At 48.5% G+C, this 25415-nt stretch overlaps 2 protein-coding genes and 1 pseudogene across 4 annotated transcripts in view; 1 reads left to right on the forward strand and 2 right to left on the reverse strand.

Moving 5' to 3' along the window:
• TCF25 (transcription factor 25) overlaps positions 1-8372 on the reverse strand; it is a 31642-nt gene extending 23270 nt beyond the window's left edge. For both annotated transcript variants that reach the window (XM_025427178.3, XM_025427177.3), the window contains exon 1: positions 7426-8372. In XM_025427178.3, the coding sequence (XP_025282963.2) occupies positions 7426-7839 (414 nt within the window). In that variant the 5' untranslated portion in view covers positions 7840-8372. The remainder of the gene's footprint in view (positions 1-7425) is intronic.
• Positions 8373-10804: 2432 nt separating this feature from the next.
• Positions 10805-25415, reverse strand: part of SPIRE2 (spire type actin nucleation factor 2) — a 32447-nt gene continuing 17836 nt past the window's right edge. For both annotated transcript variants that reach the window (XM_025427175.3, XM_025427176.3), the window contains exons 4-15: positions 23891-23971; positions 23603-23767; positions 22858-22944; positions 22474-22597; positions 22193-22362; positions 21318-21507; positions 19656-19777; positions 17173-17307; positions 17035-17102; positions 13146-13173; positions 12124-12239; positions 10805-11847 (exon numbers count right to left, since the gene is read on the reverse strand). In XM_025427175.3, coding sequence (XP_025282960.1) covers positions 11625-11847; positions 12124-12239; positions 13146-13173; positions 17035-17102; positions 17173-17307; positions 19656-19777; positions 21318-21507; positions 22193-22362; positions 22474-22597; positions 22858-22944; positions 23603-23767; positions 23891-23971 — 1509 coding nt within the window. In that variant the 3' untranslated portion in view covers positions 10805-11624. The remainder of the gene's footprint in view (positions 11848-12123; positions 12240-13145; positions 13174-17034; positions 17103-17172; positions 17308-19655; positions 19778-21317; positions 21508-22192; positions 22363-22473; positions 22598-22857; positions 22945-23602; positions 23768-23890; positions 23972-25415) is intronic.
• On the forward strand, positions 17212-22312 carry LOC112646856 (40S ribosomal protein S12-like; annotated as a pseudogene).

Consider the following 25415-nt stretch of genomic DNA (forward strand, 5'->3'; position numbering starts at 1 on the left):
GTAAACCCAATAACACACTATTACTTTCACTTTAAAGAGCCAAACTTCTTCTAAAGAAATTTAAAAACTAGGGAACATTATATATTTACCCTAATATTTAACATTTCCAGCATTCCTCACTCCTTCACATTCATCCATATTTCCACCTGGCACTATATTCTTTCAGAATGAAGAATTTCCTTTAATATTTCTTTCTTTTTCTTTTAAAGATTTTATCCGGGGATCCTTGGGTGGCTCAGCAGTTTGGCACCTGCCTTTGGCCCAGGGCGCGATGCTGGAGTCCCAGGATGGAGTTCTGTGTCGGGCTCCCGGCATGGAGCCTGCTTCTCCCTCTGCCTGTGTCTCTGCCTCTCTCTCTCTCTCTGTCTATCATAAATAAATAAATAAATCTTTAAAAAAAATAAATATTTTATCCATTTATTCATGAGAGACACACAGAGAGAGAGAGAGAGAGGCAGAGACACAGGCAGAGGGAAAAGCAGGCTCCATGCAGGGAACCCGACGTGGGACTCGATTCCAGGTCTCCAGGAACACACCCCGGGCTGAAGGTGCTAAACCACTGAGCCACCAGGGCTGCCCTAATATTTCTTTAGTATGACTCTGGCAATGAATTTTCTTAACCTTTGTCTATTTGAAAATATCTTTACGGGATCCCTGGGTGGCGCAGAGGTTTAGCGCCTGCCTTTGGCTCAGGGCGCGATCCTGGAGACCTGGGATCGAGTCCCACGTCGGGCTCCCGGTGCATGGAGCCTGCTTCTCCCTCTGCCTATGTCTCTGCCTCTCTCTCTCTATCATAAATAAATAAAAATTTAAAAAAAAATGAAAGTATCTTTACTTCACATTCATGGTTATTGTTGTTTTTGTTTGTTTTTAATTTTATTTATTTATTGACAAGAGACAGAGAGAGAGAGAGGAGGGAGAGAGGGGGGCAGAGACCCAGGCAGAGGGAGAGGCAAGCTCCATGCAGGGAACCTGATGTGGGACTTGATCCTGGATCTCCAGGATCATGCCCTGGGCTGAAGGCGGTGCTAAACCGCTGAGCCACCGGGGCTACCCAGTTATCGTTTTTTTAATTTCACGCTCATGTTTGAAAAATATTTCACTGGGAATAGAATGCCAGGTTACATTTTTTCTATTAGCACTGCAGAAATGTTGCTCCATTGCCTTCTGGTTTGCTCTGTATCTAGTAAGTCAGGATCATTCATATCACTATTTCACTGTAGATAATGTGTCTCTTTTCCAACTACTTTTATGATTTTAATTCACCACTGGCTTCAACAATTTGATCATGATTTGCCTTGCTGTGGTTTTCCTTATGTTCATCCTGCTTCGGGCTTTTCAAAAGCCTTATGCATCTGTCTATACATCCAGCAGATATCTAGAACCACCGCAAACTTTTTTTCTACTGTTCAAATAATTACACAGTTGGAATATGGATTCTTAATTCTTTCCTCACTCACAGCAGCATTAAGAGATACTAATTTTGCTAAAGATAATCTTACAGATGTGAGGACAAAAGAAATGATGTAACATAACTTTAATTTGAAGAATCTTAGAAGGGGATCCCTGGGTGGCTCAGTGGTTTAGTGCCTGCCATTGGCTCGGGGTGTGATCCTGGAGACCCAGGATCGAGTCCCGCATCTGGCTCCCTGCATGGAGCCTGCTTCTCCCTCTGCCTGTGTCTCTGCTCCTCTCTCTCTCTCTCTCTCTGTGTGTGTGTGTCTCTCATGAATAAATAAAATCTTAAAAAAAAAAAAAGAATCTTAGAAAATTATGGTTAATACTTGACCAAATGTGCCCATGACCGGTAAAAAAAAAAAAAAAAAGCTACTAGAGTTCTAACACCATCTGTTATTAAATGTTTTTGTGAATGTGAATCCAAGATTTCTACGCTTGCTGCCATTAAAACAAAGGGTCCAAATAAACTGGAAAGCAAAGATGACACACATGCTGCCAAGTCAAAGATCACTGTACAATTTCAAGTCCTTATTCCAGCCAAACAAGAGAATCCTGGGGATGCCTGGGTGGCTCAGTGGTTGAGCTTCTGCCTTCGGCTCAGGGTGTACTCCTGGGATGTGGGATCAAGTCCCACATCGGGCTCCTTGCAGAGAGCCTGCTTCTCCTTCTGCCTGTGTCTCTGCCTCTCTCTCTCTCTGTCTCTCATAAATAAATAAAATCTCTAAAAACTAACAAAAAAACGAGCATCCTAATCACTGAGACTTATTCTGGATGAAGTTTGGTTTATTTAATTTTACAATTCAGGGATCCCTGGGTGGCCCAGTGGTTTGGCGCCTGCCTTCGGCCCAGGGCATGATCCTGGAGTCCTGGGATGGAGTCCTGAGTCGGGCTCCTTGCACGAAGCCTGCTTTTCCCTCTGCCTATGTCTCTGCCTCTCTCTCTCTCTCTCTGTGTCTCTGATGAATAAATAAAATCTTTCAAAATAAAAATAAAAAATAAAATCTTTAAAAAACTAATAATTTTACAATTCAGATTTATTGCAATTGTTTTCAGAGAATGGCCATTATATTGTACCTAAAAACAGACAGACATATGCACATACAGTTGACCCTTGAACAAGAGGTTTGAACTATGCATGTGAATTTACGTATAAATTTTTTAAAAAATAAATACAGCACAGTATTGTAAATGTATCTTCTTTCTTATGATTTTCTTACCCCCGACCCCACCGGAGGTTAGCACGAGGCAAATGAAAAGAGAATCGTAAGCAGGATCCATGCCCAGCACAGAGTCTGGTGGAGGGCTCGATCCCACGACCCTGAGATCATGACTTGAGCCAAAATCAAGTCAAACGCTTAACTGACTGAGCCACCCAGGTGCTCCCCCATATGATTTTCTTAATAACATTTTTTCTGCAGCTTCAAGAGTATATAATATATATAACATACAAAATACATGTTAATAGATTTCTATGTTATCAATAAGGCTTCCAATAAATAGCTATTAGCAGTTAAGCTCGGGGGAATGAAAAGTTATGTGCAGATTTTCAACTGCATGGGGTTGAGTGTCCCCAGCCCTAGAGTTGCTTACAGGCTAAATGTAATTCTTTTTTTTTTTTTTTTTAAGATTTTATTTATTCATTCATGAGAGAGAGAGAGAGAGAGAGAGAGAGAGAGAGAGAGAGGCAGAGACACAGGCAGAGGGAGAAGCAGGCTCCATGCAAGGAGCCTGACGCAGGACTCGATCCTGGGACTCCAGGATCATGCCCTGGGCCGAAGGCAGGCGCCAAACCGCTGAGCCACCCAGGGATCTCCTAAATGCAATTCTTTATAAAATACTGATCTTCCTCATTTAGAGGGAAAATTTCTCAGTGTTTTAAAATCTGATTTTTTTTTTAATCTTTTAAAAGTGTGTTTATGGGTTTTTAACAGATAGTCAAAGTAGTTCTTGACTCCCCAAATACTGAATTCTATTCTACATCATCTTCAAAGGCTGCACAGTATGTTATGCTGCAAAACCTGAACTATACATTTAAAACAGATGCATTTATCATGTACAAATTACACTTCAATAAAGCTGGTTTTTAAAAACTACTCTGAATGAAATAGGAAAAACTTCTATTCTAAGGCCAAAAAAACTCACCCAAGAGCCTGTCATGAGAATAAATTCATAAACTAACAAAGGAGAGCTTCTCTCTGCTCTTTCTTCTCCGTAGGATAGCATTGCTGGTCCCTGGAAATGTTTCTAAGTAAACAACTTAGGGTCACGTTTCTACTTAAGTTCTATTGCACCCTTCACTTGGCTTTTAGTATCTGTATTTGCTGAGTGTTGACTATATGCCCAGCTTGGGCTAAAGGCTATACATGTTAATTCATGTATCACTCATGACAACCCCATGAAGTAAGACTGTATCTTATCTACATTCTTACAGCTCTGAAGAGATGGAGCCAGGATTCAAATCTGGGTCCTTCTGACTCCAAAGCCTGTATGCAAACATTCTGGCTGGAGACAATACCTGCTGGTCCTCTTAGAGGAAATGCTGACTCATGCAGTAACTTTTCTGCATATCTGGGTGCCAGACACAGGGTGGCGGAAACACGATAGGCAATAGCAAAATCTCTACTCCCAAGAAGCTTATACTTCAGTAGGGAGGAGGGAAAAATGAGAAAGAAGAGAAGGGGAATGGGAATAAGGGGGTAACTGTACTTTTTTTTTTTTTAAGGATATATTTATTTTAGAGAGTGAGTGCAGAGAAAGAGGCGGAGGGAGAAAAAAAATCTTCAGGCAGACTCTCTGCAGAGCACAGAGTCTGAGGACATGGGGCTCAATCTCGTGACCCTGAGATCAGGATCTGAGTTGAGATCAAAAGTAAGATGCTTACCGGACTGAGCCACCTGCAGCCACCTGACATAGGTGCCCTGAGGTAAGGTAAGAGTATTTTTAAAGCAGGTAGGGTGCAGGCTGGGTGGTTCAGCGGTTTAGTGCTGCCTTCGGCCCAGGGTGTGATCCTGGAGACCTAGGAATGAGTCCCACATTGGGCTCCCTGCATGGAGTTCTGCTTCTCCCTCTACCTGTGTCTCTGCCTCTCTCTGTGTGTGTCTCCCATGAACAGATAAATAAAATCTTTATTTTTTTTAAAGATTTGTTTATTTATGACAGACAGAGAGAGAGAGAGAGAGAGAGAGGGAGAGGGAGAGAGAGAGAGGCAGAGACACAGGAGGAGGGAGAAGCAGGCTCCATGCCGGGAGCCCGACGCGGAACTTGATCCCGGGACTCCAGGATCATGCCCTGGACCAAAGGCAGGCGCCAAACCGCTGAGCCACCCAGGAATCCCCCAAAAAATCTTTATTTAAAAAAAAAAATTAAAGCAGGTAGGAAGGGGAAGCAAGACTGAGAAAGTGGTATCTGACCAAAACTTGAGGAAGAAGGAGTGAGCCACATGACACCTAAATACAGGTGTTAAAGGCAGAGGAGATGGCAAGGAGGACAGATCACCATGGCCAGAGCACAGTAAGCAAGATTATAAAGGAACGAGGTAGAAGAGCTCATGGGACCGTTGGGGGGGTTATAAAGAAAGGAGGGTTGAGGACAGACACATGCCGAACAGGGTCACTGTGCTTGCTGTGTTCAGACTGCAAAGGAACAAGAGGAGCAGCAGGACTGAGTATAAGGACGGTGATGATTCGAACCACAGGCTGCACCTGGAACTGCCACAGGGTGGCCCAGGTTTGTGTAGATTGTGAGAGAAAAAAAGCAGTTCAGGGATGCCTTCACATTGCAGCATGGACAAGAGGCAAAATGGAAATGCCCTCTACCAAGACAGGGAAAGCTGGAGGAGGCAGCAAAGGCAGTTAACATTTGGACACTCTGGGTTTGACAGATCTGTGAAAGGTCTAAAAAGGGACAAATGTTGAGCTGGATGTATGAATCCCGAGACCAGGACACCTGAGCTGGTGACAGGGGAACACACAGACAGCAGAATCCTGAACAGGTACAGACCGTGAGTCCCACTGACATGATCTCATGGGGGGGTCCACATCAGTATTCTTTCTTTCCCTTCACATGTAACCCCTCTCTTCACACTTTTTCCACTTCTTGCAAACACTCTGCCCACCCCCCTGTCCATTTACTCTCTTTTCTTCTTCAACAGGAACATTAAAAACATTTGCTTCAGGGACACCTGGGTGGCTCAACGGTTGAGCATCTGCCTTTGGCTCAGGGCATGATCCCTTGATCCTGGGATCGAGTCCTGCAGTGGGCTCCCTGCATGGAGCCTGCTTCTCCCTCTGCCTGTGTCTCTGCCTCTGTGTGTCTCTCATGAATAAATAAATAAAATCTTAAAAAAAAAATTGCTTTGGAGACAAAAACCATAACATAGTCAAAGAGTAGGGCAGCCCGGGTGGCTCAGAGGTTTAGTGCTGCCTTTAGCCCAGGGCCTGATCCTGGAGACCAGGGATCGAGTCCCACATCAGGCTCCCTGCATGGAGCCTGCTTCTCCCTCTGCCTGTGTCTCTGCCTCTCTCTTTCTCTATCTCTGTGTCTCTCATGAATAAATAAAATAAAAATCTTAAAAAAAAAAAAAAAACATAGTCAAGAGTACAAGTTTTAAGTCAGAAAGCCTGGATTTACTCTGCAGGTGTCACTGACTACCTCGTTTCACAAGGACAATATGACCTCCTTCCCAGACTATGAGAATCCTGTGGTACAACAGCAGTGCCTGGAATGTGTAAATGTCCTCCAAAGAAAAGCTATGGCTGTTAAAGATGACAAATGTGGGGCATATGGGAAAGAGGAAGCACAACACAATCAAACGTCCTTGGAGATGGCCGAATACAGCACAAACTGATAAGAACAAGTGAGATGGGGGAGAAGACTTGGGTGTTTTGAGAGAAATCAGAAAAATGACTGGCAAATTTAAGAACACAGGATGTGATAGGAATACTGAGGAGACAGCCTGCTGTGTGTTCAATTGTGGGAGTTGAGAGATAAGCACAGGAAGGTTAATACTACTCTTGTTTTTGTACATGTTTGAATCTTTTTATGATAAAAATGTCAAAAAAGAAAGGAAGCATGACAATAAACAGGGTAGAAAGGAGGAAGTTGCTTCTGGTTTCAGGATCAGAACAGGAAAAAGGAGACTGCAGGGAATCTGAAGAAAGGGCCTGGTCCCACCTCCACCCCAGACTCCACCGCAAGGCCGTCTCTCACCTTGGAGGGGAGGTCGATAATCTTGGAACCAAACTCCAGAACTGGAAGCCCACCCACATTCTCTGTCATCTATGATAGGCTCCTAACTTGTCAACTTTACCTAAAGTTGGGTGCAATCCAAGACCAAGAACGAGCTAAAGAAGAGTCGCTGGTTTCCCCATCACCTTCAGACCTCCTGCTGCTTGTTCAACCAGTCGGGCACACCGTGGACACTGCCCGCACAGGGAGGTCAGAAAAGCCAGGCGAAAACGATGCACGCACAAGCCCAGATACTGACTGTGGCCAGCTGAAGAATCCCCAGGGGGCGTTTACTCCTTCACTTCACATCCACCATCTACCTGCTCAGGGGACGCAGCGAGAAGCAAGCAGAACACTCAGCCCCGGGGCGCGAGCAGGGGACGAGATGGTCTATAGGGGCCCGGACCCCCAAGTGCTCCCTGGACGCAGCGCCCCACCCTAAGCTAAAGCGAACGCCCCCCAAAGCCTGAGACCTGAGACCCCGACCACAGGTTGCGGACCCGCCCCCAAGGCGTCACGACCACGCCCACTCCGCGGCAGCCCAGACACGCAACGCCCGGCCTCCACGCTGCAGCCCGAACCAACGTAGCTCCGCCCACCACACCGCCCGCCCCACCCGCCGATGTGGCCCCGCCCAGCTGCAGCCCAGACCACGAGTCGCCCCGCCCCCGTGACATCAGGGCCCCGCCCCTCCCACGGCCCCCTCCCACCGCCCCCACCCCCGGCAGCCCGGTTCCTCACCAGCTCGAACCGGTTGTTGACGCAGACGCCCTCCTTGCCTGCGCCCCGGGAGCGCCGGCCACCTGGACCCCGCTTTGGACCTTCTTCTTCCGCATCATCGTCATCGTGGAGGACAAACTGCAGGGCGCCGGGCCCGAGGGGCTCCTGGCCGCGCTGTTCCCCCCTCAGCCTCCGGAGGGCCCGGCGCGACATAGGACCCAACGGCCGCTGACGTCTGGAGACCGGGAGAAGGAAGAGCAGAAAAGAGGACGGCTGGCGCGCCTGCGCACTTACGGCGCGCTGGCGCGAGGCTGGCGTGTCACGTCTGCGCGTTGAGGTTCTCCGGAACTTCCTCTCCGTCACCGGGGGCATCAAAGAAGGTGCGGGCTTGTCCAGACGAAGTCTCGCGCGAGGTGGGCGCCACCACGCGGCCATCCCTCCCGCGGCGGCCGCGCTGGGTACCCACAGCTGGCCTTCCTAAGGCGTGTCCGCGACGGATGTCGGGGCCACATGGACTCCGAGCCGTCTACACCGGGACCTAGACCCTGCTGTCCGAGAGCGGGCTCGCCGGGCGGGAGGAAGCTCAGCTGGGGCTCCGTGAGGAGGGGATGCGCGCAGGGCACGGTGCACCTGTGGCGGTGCGCAGGTGACAGCTGGGCGGCACGGAGCCCGCCTCCGTGGCTGCCTGGGGGACCTTCTCTCCTTCCTGAGAGTAAACACGTCAAAACCCAGGACCCTCCCAAAGCTGCAGATTTCTGGAAATCTTCCAGTGTTAGGGGCCGGACTGGGAGTTTGCCTTTTGTCGTCGTGAATGCGTCTCAGGTGACTCTCCCCATCTCTGGGGTATGGGAATCCGTGGTCTGAGGTGGAGGCTCGCCACCCTCCCTGTGTTTCAAAACCTCCTGGGGAGATTTGTACAATAAAGATCAAGGACCCATCCCTAGAAATTCTGAGATGGGGTCAGGCATTGATATTTCTTAAAAACTCTTTATTTAGAGGATTAAAATATGCAGGCCTACACCGCAGAGGCCCAAATGCAGGAGGGAGAGGCTCTGGTGTGTGCTAGAATAGAGGAGAGGGCAGCCTTGAGTGTGGGGATGGCACTGTACTAATCCTTCTATCCTGGGAAGTAGGTATGCCCACCCCAATTGGGAACTGAGTCTCCAGACACAGGGAGAGGGTGTGTGCACACAGGTGTGCCTGGCTGGTCTGTCGGCCTGTACTGGTCATCAGGCTCTTGCATTACTTCACATCGCCTGACGTAGCTGCTGTCTCTAGTTCCCCACATGCCTCATCCTCTCCAGCCATACCCTTGTAGTCCCCTGGAATTTACCCTCCCTACCTCCCATAATCCTGTTAAAGAGCTATGCTCAGCACAGGTGGAACCCCCCCAGGACGCCGCTCTCTTGTCCATTCTATTTGTCCAAGGCCGGGCTAGTTGTTAAATAGATTTGGTGTCACCCCTAAAGTGTGTGACCAATTTATGCAGATTTCTTGCCTCACCTGTGGATGAAAACTTGGGGAGTCTCAACCTGGAGTTGCCTCCTTTGCCTTCCACAAGAGAGCAGTCATGTGATGCTGAGAGATGCAACATCAGGCCCACTTGAAGTTCTCCCTGTACCACTGAAGGCCCGCGTGGCCCTTAGGAGTTTGGTTGTAACCGGCGTGGCCCTCAGGAGTTTGGTTGTAAACCATTCAGTTCTAAACAAAGTGATCTCCATTTGTCACAATGTAAATTAGGGTAGGCTTGGTTCACTGGGCTGACTGCATAGCTTTCAGTACTTAGGGTCAGCAGAAGGCGAACCCCGAGACAAAGTGGAAGCACCCTTCCAACATCACCTTCAAGCTTTTATGTGGGCCCTTCGCAGCTCCACCCAGCTGTCCCAGGATAGGTTTATTTTTTTTTTAAGATTTTATTTATTTATTCATGAGAGACACACATAGAAAGAGAGAAAGAGGCAGAGACACAGGCAGAGGGAGAAGCAGGCTCCATGCAGGGAGCCCGACGTGGGACTCGATCCCCAGTCTCCAGGATCAGACCCCGGGCTGCAGGTGGCGCTAAGCCGCTGCGCCACTGGGGCTACCCCCAGGATGGGTTTTTAATTTCCAAGTATTCCTATGTGGAATAGAACACTGGTTTCTCACTGTTGGGAATGTGGGCCTGATCCTATTGGCAGGCCCACCCGACTTCCTCACCCATGTAATTAAAACAACGACAACAGTGTTCACCTCCCAGAAGCACATGCCCATGGTGGGTCACACATTGCTGGCTGTGTGACCAGGAACAAATCTTTACGCTTTCTGAGTCTGCTTTCTCTCTTTCTTTTAAGAGAGGGAGAGGGGAGCAGAAGGAGAGAGAACCCTAAGCAGGGAGCCCAATTCAGGGTTCCATCTCCTGACTCTGAGATCATAACCTGAGCTGTAATCAAGAGTCAGACACTTGGGATCCCTGGGTGGCGCAGCGGTTTGGCGCCTGCCTTTGGCCCAGGGCGCGATCCTGGAGACTCAGGATCGAATCCCACGTCGGGCTCCCGGTGCATGGAGCCTGCCTCTCCCTCTGCCTGTGTCTCTGCCTCTCTCTCTGTGACTATCATAAATAATTAATAAAAATTAAAAAAAAAAAAAAACCATACTTTGAAAAAAAAAAAAAAAAGAGTCAGACACTTAACTGACTGAGCCATCCAGGCGCCACTTTGCTTCTCATTTTTAAATAAGAGTAAAAATATTCCTTGCCCATGAAGTGCCCAAAAGTGTTGGAAGCTGGCTGTTTTTATTGGCTATTGTAATTTGGTATAATTGAATGTCATGGACCCCAGCTGATGAAGGACCCTCTCCTGCAGGCCCATCTGTTACAAGTCCCGTCCCTCAGGGCCTCCTCCAGGCCCCTGTCCATATGGCAGGGAGTTAGAGCCTGGCATCTGATAGACCTGCATTGAAGTCCCATGTGAGCTATGTACCTTTGGCCAAATTCCTTCCTCTCTTGAACTCGATTTCCTTACCTGTGAGATGACAACAGAAGCCACCTCCCAGATGCATGTGGCAGGCAGAGCATGTAGGTGCTTTTCCATCCAGTCTCCTGAAGAGCAGAGTTGCCCCTACCCTGCAAACCCTAAGGGAATCATCTCCCCAGAGAATAGGAATAGGAATCTGGGGAGGAGGCCAAAGGGCCAGGCTGGCAATTTGTAGGCATCAGGCTGAGCCACATGGAGCCCTGCCAGCCGTGAGACCAAGATGGCCAGATGATGAAGTTGGGCATCATGGACAGGAGTGGGCCTGAGCACCCTCCTGTCATGGTGGGCATCCTGAATGTGCACCAGAGGGCAGGTGACCCCTCAGAGCCCAGCTTCTGAGAATGTGCCCACCACTGTGGCTCAATAGTCCTCAGTCCACATCCCAGACAGAAGGCTGTAAGACCACCTTTATTAGGCCAAGAGCAGCCGTGTGTACAAATTTACAGAGTTTCTCCCTGGACCAGGACCACCAGCATCACCAGGGCCCCGGAACCAGCACCATCTCTGGACCTCTGAGTCTGTGAGGACAGCAATACCAGCCAGATGTGGCAGATGGCTGGGGAATGGATGCTGGGTAGGGGGCAAGGAGTGAGCTTGGCCTTGGACCTTCCAATTGGAAGGGTGAGATGGTGCCAAGAGAGTATCTATCCACTGACGGTCTTCCTGGCTGTGTCTGCAGGCCAGGTTCTGCTCAGAGCACAGAGGCCAGCAGAGTGCTCCTGCCTACCTGGGGACCAAGGTGTCCTGTCCCAGTCTGGACATCCACCTAGGGAGGGGAAGCTGCTGTGTTCTCATCCTTGGGATGGAGAAGAGAACAAATACAGGGGTAGGGTCTTTCAGAGCCCTATTATCTAGAATCCACTGCTGTCCTTCCTGAGAAAACCCATTCCTGCCCCATCCTGTACCCCACCCAAGGACTCCCAAAAGGAAATTGCCTCCCCCAGGGAGGGTCCTGGAGTGAGCCTGACCCTAAATAAACTCTGGGGCCAGGAGACATGTATATAAATATATAGGCTGTGTGTATATATTATATAAATGTATCTATATATGTATATATATATGTACATGCACACTCAGGAGGGCAGGCTAGCGGCTATGCCCCAGAATGGGGAGTTTCTCAGCCATGTCCAGGCCTAGCCTGGCTCCTCCCCAGACGTCTGGCCTCCTTGAAATGTCTCTGGCTGGGTGGTCCAGTAAGGCTGAGAGCCATCACTTGAAGTTGAGAGTCCAGGTGTTAGGGATGTAGAGGGACTGCGTCTGGCGGGTACGGCGAGGCGTGGTGTTGAGTGCATCCACACTCTTGCGGCTAGAGCGCACCACGTCTGCCACAAAGCTGGTGCAGTCGCTGCAAACATCCTTGCGGATACAGCCGTGGGTATAGATGTGTGGGAACGCCTCCTCCACACTCTGCCACTGGGGCCCCTGCAGGGATCTGAAACAGGACAGAGCCATCAGGGAAGTCCCACCTGCCATATTTCCCCACAGCAAAAGCTTTTCCTCAAGAGTTAGCTGGAATCCTGGGGTCTGCTAGGAGTTCAATTCCCATCTCCTACTACTTAGTCCCCAAGACCCCCCTGAGGTATCTCTTTCTAGACAAGTGCTTTGGATTTCCGTGTCCTGGGAGTGTCCTAGCAAACCATCCCACCCACCCCAGCTTTTGTATTACTGTCAACGCCTGACCACATCAGCAAAGGGTAAAGGAACACACTGGAAGGCATCTCTTCTCTGGCTTGGTGTAGGTTTGGTAGTTGACACCCTCCGAGGACTCTCAAAGCCCAGCGTGTAGACGGGAATGTGTGCAAACTTCTTAGAAGGCATCTTCATCTACAACACACAGAGGGAGAGGTGGACCCCCCCGACAGACACACCCATCAACAGCCGCATGCTCTGGGCCTGCATGACACCCTGGCAATGTCTGATGTGGGCTCTCTGAAGGCATGTGCCCACCCCTGCTTGTTACCCTAACCCAACCACAACTTCTGCCCATCTAGACAGGTACTTGCACCACACACAGTCTAGCATCATGTCCTATATGCAGTAAATTCTTCATGTCAAAGAGGTAGAGGTTTCTCAGCGGTGAAACAATAAAAAGGAGTGAAGATCATAGTGGTCACTCTTCCTCTGCAGGAGGCCCTTGTTTCTAGGCTGAGGTGTAACAGGATGATACAGTTCCAAATGTGATTATGTTTCTGTATCTATACACCTGCATGTACACAGACACCACAAGAACCTTTCCAAAAACATTCAAGGAAATTGTGTCAGAATATAGGACTTTTAGAGGAGAAGTGAAGGGTTTTCTTTTCAGCCTGCTAACATGGAATGTTAAAAAAACATTAAAAAAACACAAACACCTACAAGGGTCTTTAAAAACCATATAGTCTTGGAGCGCCTGGGTGGCTCAGTTGGTTAAGGGCCTGACTCTTGATTTTGGCTCAGGTCATGATCTCAGGATTGTGGGATCAAGCCCCACATCCCACTCTGTGCTTAGTGGGTTGTCTGCTTAAAATCCTCTCTCTCCCACTGTAAAAAATAATAATAAAAATAAAAACTATACAGTCTTAGAAAGTATAGGAATGGGTTGCTTGTGGAGGAAGGAGATGGACAAGGTGGCTCATCTGTGTGTGACCAGCTTGTAGGAGACAGAACCTCTGTCCCCCCTCAGCTCCCCAGCTGCCCCTCCTGACAAGCCAGATCAGCCACAGGACACCTCAGACCCCAGATGATCCTTACCTTTATGCTACAGGAAGTGCAGACAGCCCTGGAAGGGAAAGAGGAAGGGCAGTAGGGTCAGCTGGGAAGAGGCCACAGAGGAACAGGTCCTGCCAGTCAAACTGTCCTTGCCCTCTGCTTGATCCCCAGTTACTTCAGTATTTATTTTATCCCCAAATCTTGCTTTTCTTTTTAATTAGCTGTACATCTCAAGTATTTCTGCCCCTCACAGCTCTTTCTGTGGACCATTTAGTCTGGGGAGTTTCATGCCCTCTATACCTGTGTGAGCCCAACACTCCCAACCACAGAAGCCCCATCAGAGCCAGAGGGGCCACTCTGTTTTAAGCAGTGATTAACATCTTTTTATTCTCCATTCCTGATTTCAAAAATGAACACGTTCTTGTAAAAACTCTGATATTAAGAAAACTGCAATAGAGACCCAAGAGTCCTGCCGTGTAAAGCCCATCCTCAGAGGCAATCCCTGCAGACCCGTTTCCCACCTCCAGATCTCTCTAAGTGTGACTGACAAAGACACACATTTACACATAAAATAAAAATAAATGAAATGGGGTATGATATGTACTATTCTGTAAAGGTAAAAGTAAAGGTAAATCTGTCAGGGGACAAATTGTCCAAATCCATTTTTTTTTTTTTTTTTGCGCCAAATCCATTTTTTAAAACAAGGGACGATGTCATCTTGCATGAACATTTCATTTTATTTTATTTTTTAAAGATTTTGTTTTATTTTATTTTTATTTATTTATTTTTATTTACGATAGTCACACAGAGAGAGAGAGAAAGGCAGAGTCACAGGCAGAGGGAGAAGCAGGCTCCATGCAGGGAGCCCGATGTGGGACTCGATCCCAGGTCTCCAGGATCGTGCCCTGGGCCAAAGGCAGGCGCTAAACCGCTGTGCCACCCAGGGATCCCAGATTTTATTTATTTATTTATTCATGAAAGACACACAGAGAGAGGCAGAGACACAGGCAGAGGGAGAAACAGGCTCCATGCAGGGATCCTGGGTCTCCAGGATCACACCCTGGGCTGAAGGTGGCGCTAAACCGCTGAGCCAGCCAGGCTGCCCTTGCAAGGATATTTTTATACTTGGTTTGCCATCTAGAAACGTCTGGGTTAATTTTATTTCACTGTGGTCAGGGAACTTACTTTCCATGACTTGAGTCCTTCTACATTTATGAGACTTGTTTAATGACCCAGAATATGGTCTATATTAGAAATGTTCTGTGTGTACTTGAGAAGGAGTACTTAATGCTGAGGCTGGGTGTAGTGTTCTATGAATGTCAGATCAAATTGGTTGGTAGTGTTCAAGTCTTCTATATCCTTAATATTTTTCTGTCTACAAGTTTTATCAGTTGTTGAGAGAAAACTATTGACTCTGTAATTATAACAATGGATTTATCTATTTTTCTTTACAACTATATCAGATTCTTACTCCTTGTATTTTTTACTTCTGTTGTTAGGTATGTCAAGTGTTTAGAAGTTACTTTCCTCCATTAATGTTATGACAGAAATGCCTCTATCTCTGGTCATATTCTTTGCCATCTACATTGAAATTAATACATCATCTATCTTTTGACTAGTATTGGCATGGCATATCTTCTCCATTCTCCTAACCAATCAGTGTCTCTTTATGTCAAGTACATGTGTTGCAGGCAGCAGATAGTCTTGCTTTCATAATTCAGCCTGGGACACTACCTTCTAGTCCTCTTGTTCAGGCCTTTTACAGTTAAGGTAACTATGACACGGCAGGGTTGAGGACTGTCATTCTGCTTTTTGTTTTCTTTTTGCCCTATGTGTTCTTTGTTCCCTTTTCCTTTTTCTGCCTTCTGTATTAATCAACTTTTTTTTTTATGATTGCATGCTATTCCTCTGCTTTGTTATTATAGTGGTTGCTTTCAGACTTATACTGTACTTCTGTAACATCATAGCCTACAGTCTTCCGGTAGAGTTTAAGAAACCTCCAACAGCACACTTCGGATCCCATCCTTGGCCTGAATGCAATGCCATTGTTATGATAGCTTTTACTTATAGTTATGTTATAAATCCTCTAATACACTGCTGTTAAATTTTTGGCCTGCCTAGTAATCATTTATTGGATACCAGACACTGAATTTCACCCTGTTGGTACTGGATCTTGATTTACCTTAGAAAGAGTTATAAGAAAATAACCTTTTATGTTAGTAGTTGCTACTTCTGGTGCTATTTCTTTGCATAGATTCAGGTTTCCAGCTGGACTCATTTTCCTTCTATGTGAAGGACCTCATTGAACATTTGTTTTAGTGTGGGTCTACTGTGAAGAATTCTTTTGGTTTTTGTATTTCTGGAGATGTTTTTACTTTTTGTCTTTGTTTTTGAAGCATATTCTTGCTGGGTATTGGATTCTAGATTGACAGTTTTTCAGTCCTTCAAAAATGCTCTTCTTGTTCACGTTATTTCAGTGAGAAGCCTGCAACCACTCTTGTCTGTCATCTATATGTCTTTATTTGCTGGCTGATTTTAAGAATTTCTCTTGGGGCACCTGCATGGTGCAGTACGTTAAGCATCTAGTCTCTCTATCTCTCTTTCTTCTTTTTTTTTTTTAAAGATATATTTATTCATGAGAGACACAAAGAAAGAGGCAGAGACGAAGGCAGAGGGAGAAACAGGCTCCCTGCAAGGAGCCTGCTATGGGATTTGATCCCAGGACCCCAGGATCATGCCCTGAGCCGAAGGCAGATGCTCAACCATTGAGCCACCCAGGTGCCCCAACATCTAACTCTTGATTTTGGCTCAGGCCATGGTCTCAGGGTCATGGGATCGAGCCCCACGCTGGGGTCCATGCTCAGCAGGGAGCCTGCTTGTCCCTCTCCTTCTGCTCTTCCCCTTGCTCTCTGTCAAATAAATAAATAAAATCTTAAAAGAAAAAAGAATTTCTCTTTGTAATGGTTTTGATCAATTTGATTAATAGGTGCCTTGGTATAATTGTACTCAGATTCCTTTTGTTTGAGATTGAGTTTCTTATGAGTGTATATTTTTCATCAAATTTGAAACACATTTTTAACTATAATACTTTTTCTGTCCCCTCTCCTTTTCCTTGGGAAGCTTTAATTACATCTGTATTAGACTTAACATTATCTGACAGCTCACTGACACCATTTCATTTTTTAAGTTATTTTTTCTCTCAGTGTTTTCACTTTAGATAGTTTCTATTGCTTTGTCTCTGAGTCCACTAATTTTTTTCTTCCACACATTATTCTGAATGTTCAATCTGCCGATAATCTCATCCACTGTAATTCCAAATATTCATCCAAATATCGTGGTTTTCATGTCTAGAAGTTTGTGTCTTCTCCAAATCTTTCTTGCCTGTAACTTTTTGAACATATGAAATGCAGTTCAAGGGATGCCTGAGTGGCTCAGTGGTTGAGCAACTGCCTTTGGCTCAGGGCGTGATCCCGGGACCCGGGATTGAGTCCAATATATCAGGCTCCTTGTGGGAAGCCTGCTTCTCCCTCTGCCTGTGTCTCTGCCTCTCTCTGTCTCTCTGTGTGTGTCTCTTATGAATTAATTAAAAAAACTTAAAAAAAAATGCAGTTCAAACCTTGTAATGTCTGTATCTACTAATTCTAACATCTGTGTCAGTTCTGGGTGATTTTGATAGATATTTCTGCCATGGATTGTGTTTTCTTGCTTTTTGACATGCCTGTTACCCCATCTTTGCTGAAAGTGGGAGCCCCTTAGCTATTAAAACTAAATAAAAAATTAAAATCATGTTAGGCCATGTTAGGCACTAGGCCATGACACATGATAGAACATCCCCACAAGCACAGGAAGTTCTACTGGACAGTGCTGGCTCAGAGACTCTTACCTCCTCCTCCCATGTTAATTCACAGCCAGGGTGCTTACAGAGGCTCACCTCTTGCAAAAGAGACAGGTGGGTGGCCAAGAGAACAGCGGGAACTTGGTTCGGCAGCAGCAGCAAATCTGTAAGAAAAGACCCAGATTAGTTAGTTCTGCATGGTGAAGAAGCCAGCTGGGATTCAGTCCAGCTTACCTTCCCCTTCTTCAGACTGCTGACAAGCTCCTTGTCCTGCAGGAACTTCTCCATCTCAGCCTTCACCAGCACGCGGCGTACATCCATCACCTCCTCCACAGTCAGAGCAAGGCTCTCCACAGGGTGGCTGAACTCCTGGGGACGGAAGGGTCAAGAGGTGGGTGCTCCTCAGGCCTTAAGGAATGAGGCTACTTGGGAGTCTATCCACAAGCTTCTCTCTTTTCTGAGGACTCTGGAGTCCATGGCCTCAGACTACCCAAGCCTAGCAACCTCCTAAAACACCCCATTCTTCAGCTCCTCTATCCCTGGGAGCCACATAAGCTTCTCATGACTTCTCCCATGGATTCCTACAACAGCAAGCAAGGTTTCTCGGGACCTGGCCCCAGCCCATGGATGACCACATCCCCTCCAGCTACCCCAGCAGTGTTCACAGTGCTCTCCAGACTCCAACCTTGTCCCTCACCTGCACACAATACCACAGCCAATCAGAATCAGCCAGGGTCTCCTGCCCCACATCTTCTCTTCTTGGAACCCTTCACAAAGGTCTCTCCTCCCTGGCAGCGGAAGGCCCTAGGCACCTCCTGCCTGTGTCGGCCCATCTCTAGGTGGCATGTGTCCTACCTCCACAACCGCCTACCTCTTTAGGCCACCATGGTGAGTATACCTTGTTCTGCCTTTCCTTCCATGGAGGTTAGTGTGGAGCTCGACCTCTCAAATCCAGCTCCTCTCCTAGAATGTGGAGTTGTATTCCAGCTCCATTGAGATAACACATAAAGCCCTTAGCGCAATGCCCAACACCCCAAATTTAAAATGTTAGCTTGGGGCAGCCTGGATGGCTCAGTGGTTTAGCACCGCCTTCAGCCCAGGGCCTGATCCTGGAGTCCCAGGATCGAGTCCCGCATTAGGCTCCCTGCATGGAGCCTGCTTCTCCCTCTGCCTGTGTCTCTGCCTCTCTCTCTGTGTCTCTCATGAATAAATAAACAAAATCTTAAAAAAAAAAAAAAAAGAAGCAGCAGCAGCAGAAGTGAGCCTTCCTCTTTCCCAGTTGCCCCTGAGTTACGTGGAGGCTCACATACACCCAAAATTCAGCTTACCCACATTCCAGCACTATGGCCAAGGAAGGTATTGCTGCTGGAGGTGTTATGGACATTAATACTGCCTCCCAAAAGGGGCTGGGGACCACCCTCATCCACAATGGCTCAGCACGTGGAATTTGTGAAGCTGCCACAGCCTTAGACACTAGCCAAACCCAACACTGTGCACTTGTATCACTCAACTATGATGAGCCTGCATGTTAAGTTGGTGGGGGTGCTTTGTGCTGATCACAAAGTCAACCTAATTAATAGGTTGATGACAATGAGAAATTAGGGAGATGGGGGGGCCTCTATAAAACTGACAGGGAAAACCCCATAAAGTGGTTGGTTGTGTGTGGTGGTTAAGGGCTAGGACAAAGAGGCTGAAGATGTCATCGAGGAATACTTCAAACGCAAGAAAAGAAGTAAAAAATTTGGTTCTGGTTCCTCACCAAAGTGGAGGGGGGCGCCTTAGTTCTCCTCCCCTGAGAATGTACTTAGTGACTCAATTGTAATGAACAGATTAAAGTGGAAATAACAAGGAGTCACTTCTGAGACTTGGTGTCTCTCAGACCATGAGCCCTGGGGGAGCCTGATGCCACTTCCTAAGAACACTCAAGAGCCCTGGGGCAGTCCATGTGAGAGGCCACGTTCCAGTGTAACCCCCAAGGAGGCCTGAGCCACCTCTGGATTCCTGACCCTCAAACTGTGAGATAATAAAAATTTGTTTTTTGCACTTTTAAGTTTTGGGATAATTTTTAATGCAGCAATAGCTAACACATGATTTAGTGGGAATATCATTACTAATACTGCCTTACATTTACATAGCACTTTTCAAAGCATTTTAACATCTGTTCTCATTTGAGCCTCTTGACAAATTTCAAGGAAAGGGCGATGATACCACCAGTGACCTCCGGATGCACCACTGTCATCCCTTTGATGACATCATACCCCAAGGCTCAGATCCAATACCAGCAGCTGTCAGCCCTTCACAATTCCACTTCAGACAACAAAACTCACAGCTGAGGAAGGTAAGCAATGCAGGAGCAGAGTCGAGATCTTGGCCCTATAAGGTGCTCTGTCACAGCTCACTGCCTTCAGACGCGGGGCTCCAGCTTCTTTTTTTTTTTTTTTTTTTTGGGGGGGGGCTCCAGCTTCTCATCGGCCTTAACCCTCAGAGACAGAAGCAAGAACTTCCCATGCCCTCTGTCCCCTTAGGAAGGTCCGGTTTTGACTGGGGGCTGCAGTGTTCAGAAGGCCCAAAAGGTAACAGCACCACTGCCCCAGATTTGGTGGCTCTAGAGCAGACCTAGCCACACTGTCTAAAGGAGCTGCCCCAATCCTGCTAGGCCTTGTCCCGGGGAGATGCCCCATCCAGTCACCATGGACAACAAGGCCTCTGTCACTCACCAGCCACAGGTGATTGGTGTCTGGGGCCGCAGAAGCTGCTGGCTTGTCCTCTGCTGAGTCTAGGTCACTGGGTGGTAGGGAGCTGGAGTCAGGCTGGGCTTGGACTCTCACAGGGAAGGAAGCTGAGGCAAAAGCACAGAAGCCCTATGAAGACAACTCAGCAGAAACTGTGGTGTGGGAGGGCTGTGTCCAGGAGTGATGGAAAGGCTGGCCCGGCAGTGGGGAAGCAGGACAGGTAGACAGCATGTCAACCACACAAGGGGCAGGTATGTGCGGTGGGCCCCATATTTGATCCCTGTTAATGGGCCAATGCTGGGAGTCCCATAGCAGCCAACAGTGAAAGCAGATGGTGCCTGTCTCCCAGGAAGACTGCATCCTTCTTAAGAATCACTCAATGCCCTTCAGCAGAAAGGGACGGAGGAGAAAGAGGCAGATTCATTTCCACCACAGGGGATCTGAGTCTAAGGAGAGTTGTAGGGGGACAGTGAGGTATGGAACTGGCCTGGCCTGTCTGGACCTCTTCACTCCAGAAAGTGAGTCAGCTACTGAATGGGACCTCGCTGAAAGTGGCAAGAAAGCATGGCTCAAGGTAGCCCTGAGGGCAGAGAGGGTGGTCTGGCCATGTCTGATAGGAAGTGGTAGGGGAGGGGGCAGATGACAACTCCATGTCCTGTCAGCACCTGGGGAGCACAGCCCTTACAGCAGTGGGACTAATGCATGCCATATGGCCAGTTGTTTTGACCTTTGTGCTGAACAACAGGGAAAGCAGCTGATGACAAGTCAGGTTCTAGAGTGGTAAGTGCTGCATAGTTCATCTGGTTCATTGCAGACATGTTTTAATTGACAGGGGAAAAAAAAAACACTAGAAAGATCTGTCAATCACCTTACCCATCCATCTATTTGTTTATCCACCTGCTTATCCACCCATCATCCAACCATCCATCTACTCATCATCTATCTATTCATCCATCCATCCATCCACCCATCACCCATCTGACATCCACCCATTATCCATCCATCAGTCATCTGTCCTTCTATCATTCATCTATCCACCCATAATCCATCTATAATCCACCTATCCATCCATTCATCTATCCTTCTATCATCCATCCACCATCCATCCATCTATATACCCATCATCCATCAATCCGTCCTCCATCTGCCCATTTTTCTTTTCATATCCAATATATTAATAGTAATTATCTCTCAATACTAGAATCTGAAGTTTTTAAAAAGTATTTTACAAAAATGTGGATTACTAATTTAATAAGAATGTTTTAAAGTGTAAAAAGTGGAGGATGCTGGGGATCCCTGGGTGGATCAGTGGTTTAGCGCCTGCCTTTGGTCCAGGGCGTGGTCCTGGAGACCCGGGATCGAGTCCCGCGTCAGGCTCCCGGCATGGAGCCTGCTTCTCCGTCTTCCTGTGTCTCTGCCTCTCTCTCTCTCTCTCTGTCTATCATGAATAAATAAATAAATCTTTAAAAAAAAAAAGTGGAGGATGCCTGCCTGAGGCAATAAGATAAGTCTGGGTTTGACCTTTAAACATCCTTCATGCAGACGTGAGCTCCCTGTGCCTTCTGGGAGCTACCTGCTCAGGAAGACAGGACATGGTGCCCACACATGACACAGTCAAGGGAGGAGGGGGTGAGAGGCATCACTTGCCTTGTTCCTGGGTGCTTGGCCTCCAGGAATGCACACTGCCTGCACGGGGCCGGGATGATTCCAACCCTCCTTGGGGCTGAGTGGCTGGCTGCAGGCTAGAGGCCACTTCACTCCGTAGCTGGACCAGGTCATGCTCTGAGAAAGAGCGGTCCCGTTTCAGTGTCACCTCCCCACATGGAGATTCTTCCTCCTGTGGACACACCAGACTCAGCCCTGATCACCCAGCATGCCAGCACCTCCTGTCTGTCCCTGGACTGGCAGGGGGCTGCTGCTGGGCCCACTGACACCATGGGGCCATCCTCTACTCACTGCCCAGCCTGACTATCCTCTAGACAGTGGAAGGCAAGGACCTCAAAAACCAAACCCTTCCCTGAGGCCTGTGGAAAGTCCTAGAGATGACAGGTCTGGTGTCAGGTGTAGCCCACTGAGATAGCTACCACCCCTGGTTTCCCTGGGCTCTAAGTGCAGTGATGACATGATTGGAGGACGGGGGGGGGGGGGGGGGGGGGGGGGGGAATCACACTGAGACACATTGGCTTTTCACATAAGCCAGGGGGCTGCTTAGCTTCCCAAGTCCAATGATGGAGCATGTACATTCCAGCCCTTTTTGTGCTATGGGAATAGGTGGCCCAAGGTCACTGTTACAGTCACCTGTCTGAGCCACCAAATGGGGAAGTGTTCCCAAGTCCCACCATGTTTGGTCTCAGGGCAGACCCAGCCCCACAGCAGAACACCAGCTCCAAAGAAGAGTGCTGCCCTCAGCCCTGAGCAATGGATGTCCACAGCTGAATGCTACACACTGGCTTTACTCAGCCCTTCTCACTTGCCCCTCCTCCTCCTCCCTGGCCTCTTTCCAGGAACCCATGGGCTCTGACCTCAGATGTGTTCATCTCCTCCATCTCAGCCAAGGTAGGCGCCTTGAGCAAGACCCGGGGCCGTGGGCGCTGACTGTTGTTCCCGGCATCCGTGATGGACAGGTTGATGCAGGAAGTGGATTTGGAATCCCCAGAACAGGCATTGAGGATGCAGGGCAGAGAGCCAAACCCTGGTGGAGGCAGAGAGGTGGGGCAGGATAGGAAAGTGAGGAGGTGGGGACGGAGCAGGAAGGGAGAAGTGATGGAGGGAAGGTGGGCAGGGGGAGGGGTTCTATGCTCACCCCGGCCACCCCAGCATTGGCCTCCCACTGGGCGCAGCCTCCGCTCCTGCTTGATCTCCTCCAGGATCTTCTCATGCAGGGTCCTCTGCTTTTGAGGTAAGGGGCGAAGCCTTCTCTCTGAGACCTGGAGGGAGTATGGCAGCTCCAGGAAGGAAGGGCAGTGGGGCTGTGCCATGGACACACTGGAGTGGGGAGGAACCCTGCTGGCACAGCCAGGCCTGTCAGGAGCTGGCACACTAGGGGGCAGACTAGAAGGTGACCTGTGTACTCCCGGGGCCCCCAGGTCCATCTCAGAATCTACCTTCCAGCCACTTCCACTGGTAGAGATGCCACTCTGACCTTGGGGAGGGAAGACCAAGAGTAGGGGCCCCACATAGCTGGTACCTGTTTCAGTGGAGGGCGGGAGCGGATGAAGTCCAGGATGAGTTCATGGGCATCCTTCTTCACCCTGGGAGGGATGTCTCCATCGACCTGTAGGGGAGGATGGGAGGCAGCTAAGGCTGAGGGCAGGAGCTGGGCTGGTCCTCACACCATCCTTCCCTGCAGAGGCTGCATGGCAGGGACAAGGCAGCTATGACACAACTGCTAGCTTCCCTACATCTCAGGTCCTTCCTGTGGAAATGAAGGTCAGTGGCACTCCTCTCACTCACTTGTTCTAAGAACAAAATGAACTCACACATTTAACATTTGCAAAGTGAAGCCAGTACACAGAAGGCCTATGTGAGCATAAAATGAGACAATCCCACAATTTCAGCTCCTGCTACTGGTCCTCCAGAATCCTCCACACATCTCTTCTGTCTGCCCTTGTCACACTGCATCCCTGATGTCACACCACGTCCCTGGTGTCACACCCCGCCCTTCATGTCACACCACGTCCCTGATGTCATGCTGCATCCCTGGTGTCACACTGCATCCCTCATGTCACACTCCATTCCTGGTGTCACATCTTGTCCCTCATGTCATACCATGTCCTTCATGTCACACTGTGTCAAGTGAGCCAGGTAAATCAGGGCCATATCTGCCTGTGCACATCTGAAAACCCAGCTCAGTGGCCACACACAGAGCGGGGGCTCCAGAACCACCGGTGAGCAGAAGGCTCGGAGGCAGGCTCCTCTCCCTACCAGCTCACCATGACCTTGCGTAGCTTGTAGTTCCGGGCACGGATGTCCTGCATCAGCATCTCGAAAGGGGTGAGCTGGAACTCGGTGGGCAAGGGGTTAAATTCCTGCTCCTGAACTTTCTTGAGCTTCACTCCATGGCGGAGCTCCCTCATGAGCTGGACCCAGAGTCGGGCCTGGGCCCCCAAGAAGACAAAAAAGGCCCTTAGACCCAGCAGGGTTCCCAAAGGCCCTGGCACAAACCCCAGGTTGGGGGGCTGCACCCTGTGTCCCAGGTTAGGAGAGAAGCCATGTCTTACCCAGTCTGTGTGTCCTAGGTTGTCAAGCTCTGCCAGGGGCTTCTCTGCTTGCAGCTCATCCTCCCGGAGCTTCTGCAGCATCTGTTGGTCCAGGAGAAGGTAAGAGAATGGGAGTCATGGGGAAATGGGTCCCTGCTGGTCTGTCCATCTGGGGACATTTCCTCAACACATTGGCTACTATTCCACCAGCTAAAAAGGGATGAGTGGGCATTTCTGGTCAAGGCTTGGGCTCAGAAAGATCTAAGGAAACAACTCCATTAGTCTTGGAACCATGTGGGATACTTTGTGTCCCATCAAGTATCTGGCAGCTCCTCCTGGTCAAGGGCAGGGGTGAGAGCGTGACACACACCTAGCACCCATACAGAATCTCCTGTACCCTTCTCTCAGATGACTTACACAACCCAGAGAGGGGATACAGGGGGAAGCCCTCTGTCATCTGTGAAGAGCTCCCAGTCTTTCTTCAGACCCAGCTCTCCAGGTGCTTCCTCAGGAATACCTCAGCCTCTTTGCCCAGGCACATGCACACCCACCCTCTTAGAATACCCATGCTTGCTTCTTGACACATGATCCCCATGGCAGTTTTACATTTATCTGCTTCTCTGATTATTGTCTGGACTACTGGCTCCATGAAGCCAGAACCACGTATATGTTTCTGTTTTTTTCTCACTTGAGTACTCCTGGCTTCTAGCACAACATGACAGATGCTAGGTCTCAAACAATGGTTGAATGGATGAATAAATGAATGAATGCATGGGTGGGTGGATGGGTAGATGGATGAGTTACACGGCAAGTCCTGGGAAACAGACACAGGTTTGTATTTCTTGAAGGAGAGAAAATGCTGTCATCATGGTGAGGGCCAAAGGAGAACACCAAGGATTGTTAGGTAACTGTTCTTTGCTGAGAATTTGGCAAGAGGCTGCTAGATTCATTGCCTTTATTGTCCTGGATCATGACAGCAGCTGGAGACTGTTCCCATCAAGTCCCCTACCCTGGAGAAGCATCTAACCTTTAGCACACAGCTCCCACTTCACCACCTCCCCCCACCCCCATTACCTAGGACAGAACCGGTTACCCTGGTTTCACCCCAAGTTACTTGCTAAACTGCTTTGGGATGCTCTAGAAAATGCTGCCAAGTCTTGGAGCAGCACATGGGGTGTGATCTGGCTGATTCTAAAAATAGACCTGTGTGTGATCTGGCAGTTCCTGTGGGCAAAGGGCATGAAGGGTGGGTCTCTCACCCCTCCTGGAGTTTCTATACCTGTCCTTGAGCACAGTGTCTCTTCCTAAAATGCCAGCCCAGAAGTGTGTCGCTGACAGACCCTCTTCTCACTCCCTGTCACTACCCATTCCCTGGACATCTCCTGGGTCAATTACTTGGAAGTCTAGAATGGTTTGCTCCTGCTAAAGAAAGAGCTTCCATTGTCTGGATAAGGAATTGATCTCAGTAACAGAACAGATGACTTCAGAGCAAGAAAAACAAAAGAATTAAGACCATCCACTAATTAGAACATTAGAAGAACATCTC

The sequence above is a fragment of the Canis lupus genome, chromosome 5 (assembly GCF_003254725.2).
Source record: "Canis lupus dingo isolate Sandy chromosome 5, ASM325472v2, whole genome shotgun sequence".
NCBI lineage: Eukaryota > Metazoa > Chordata > Mammalia > Carnivora > Canidae > Canis > Canis lupus.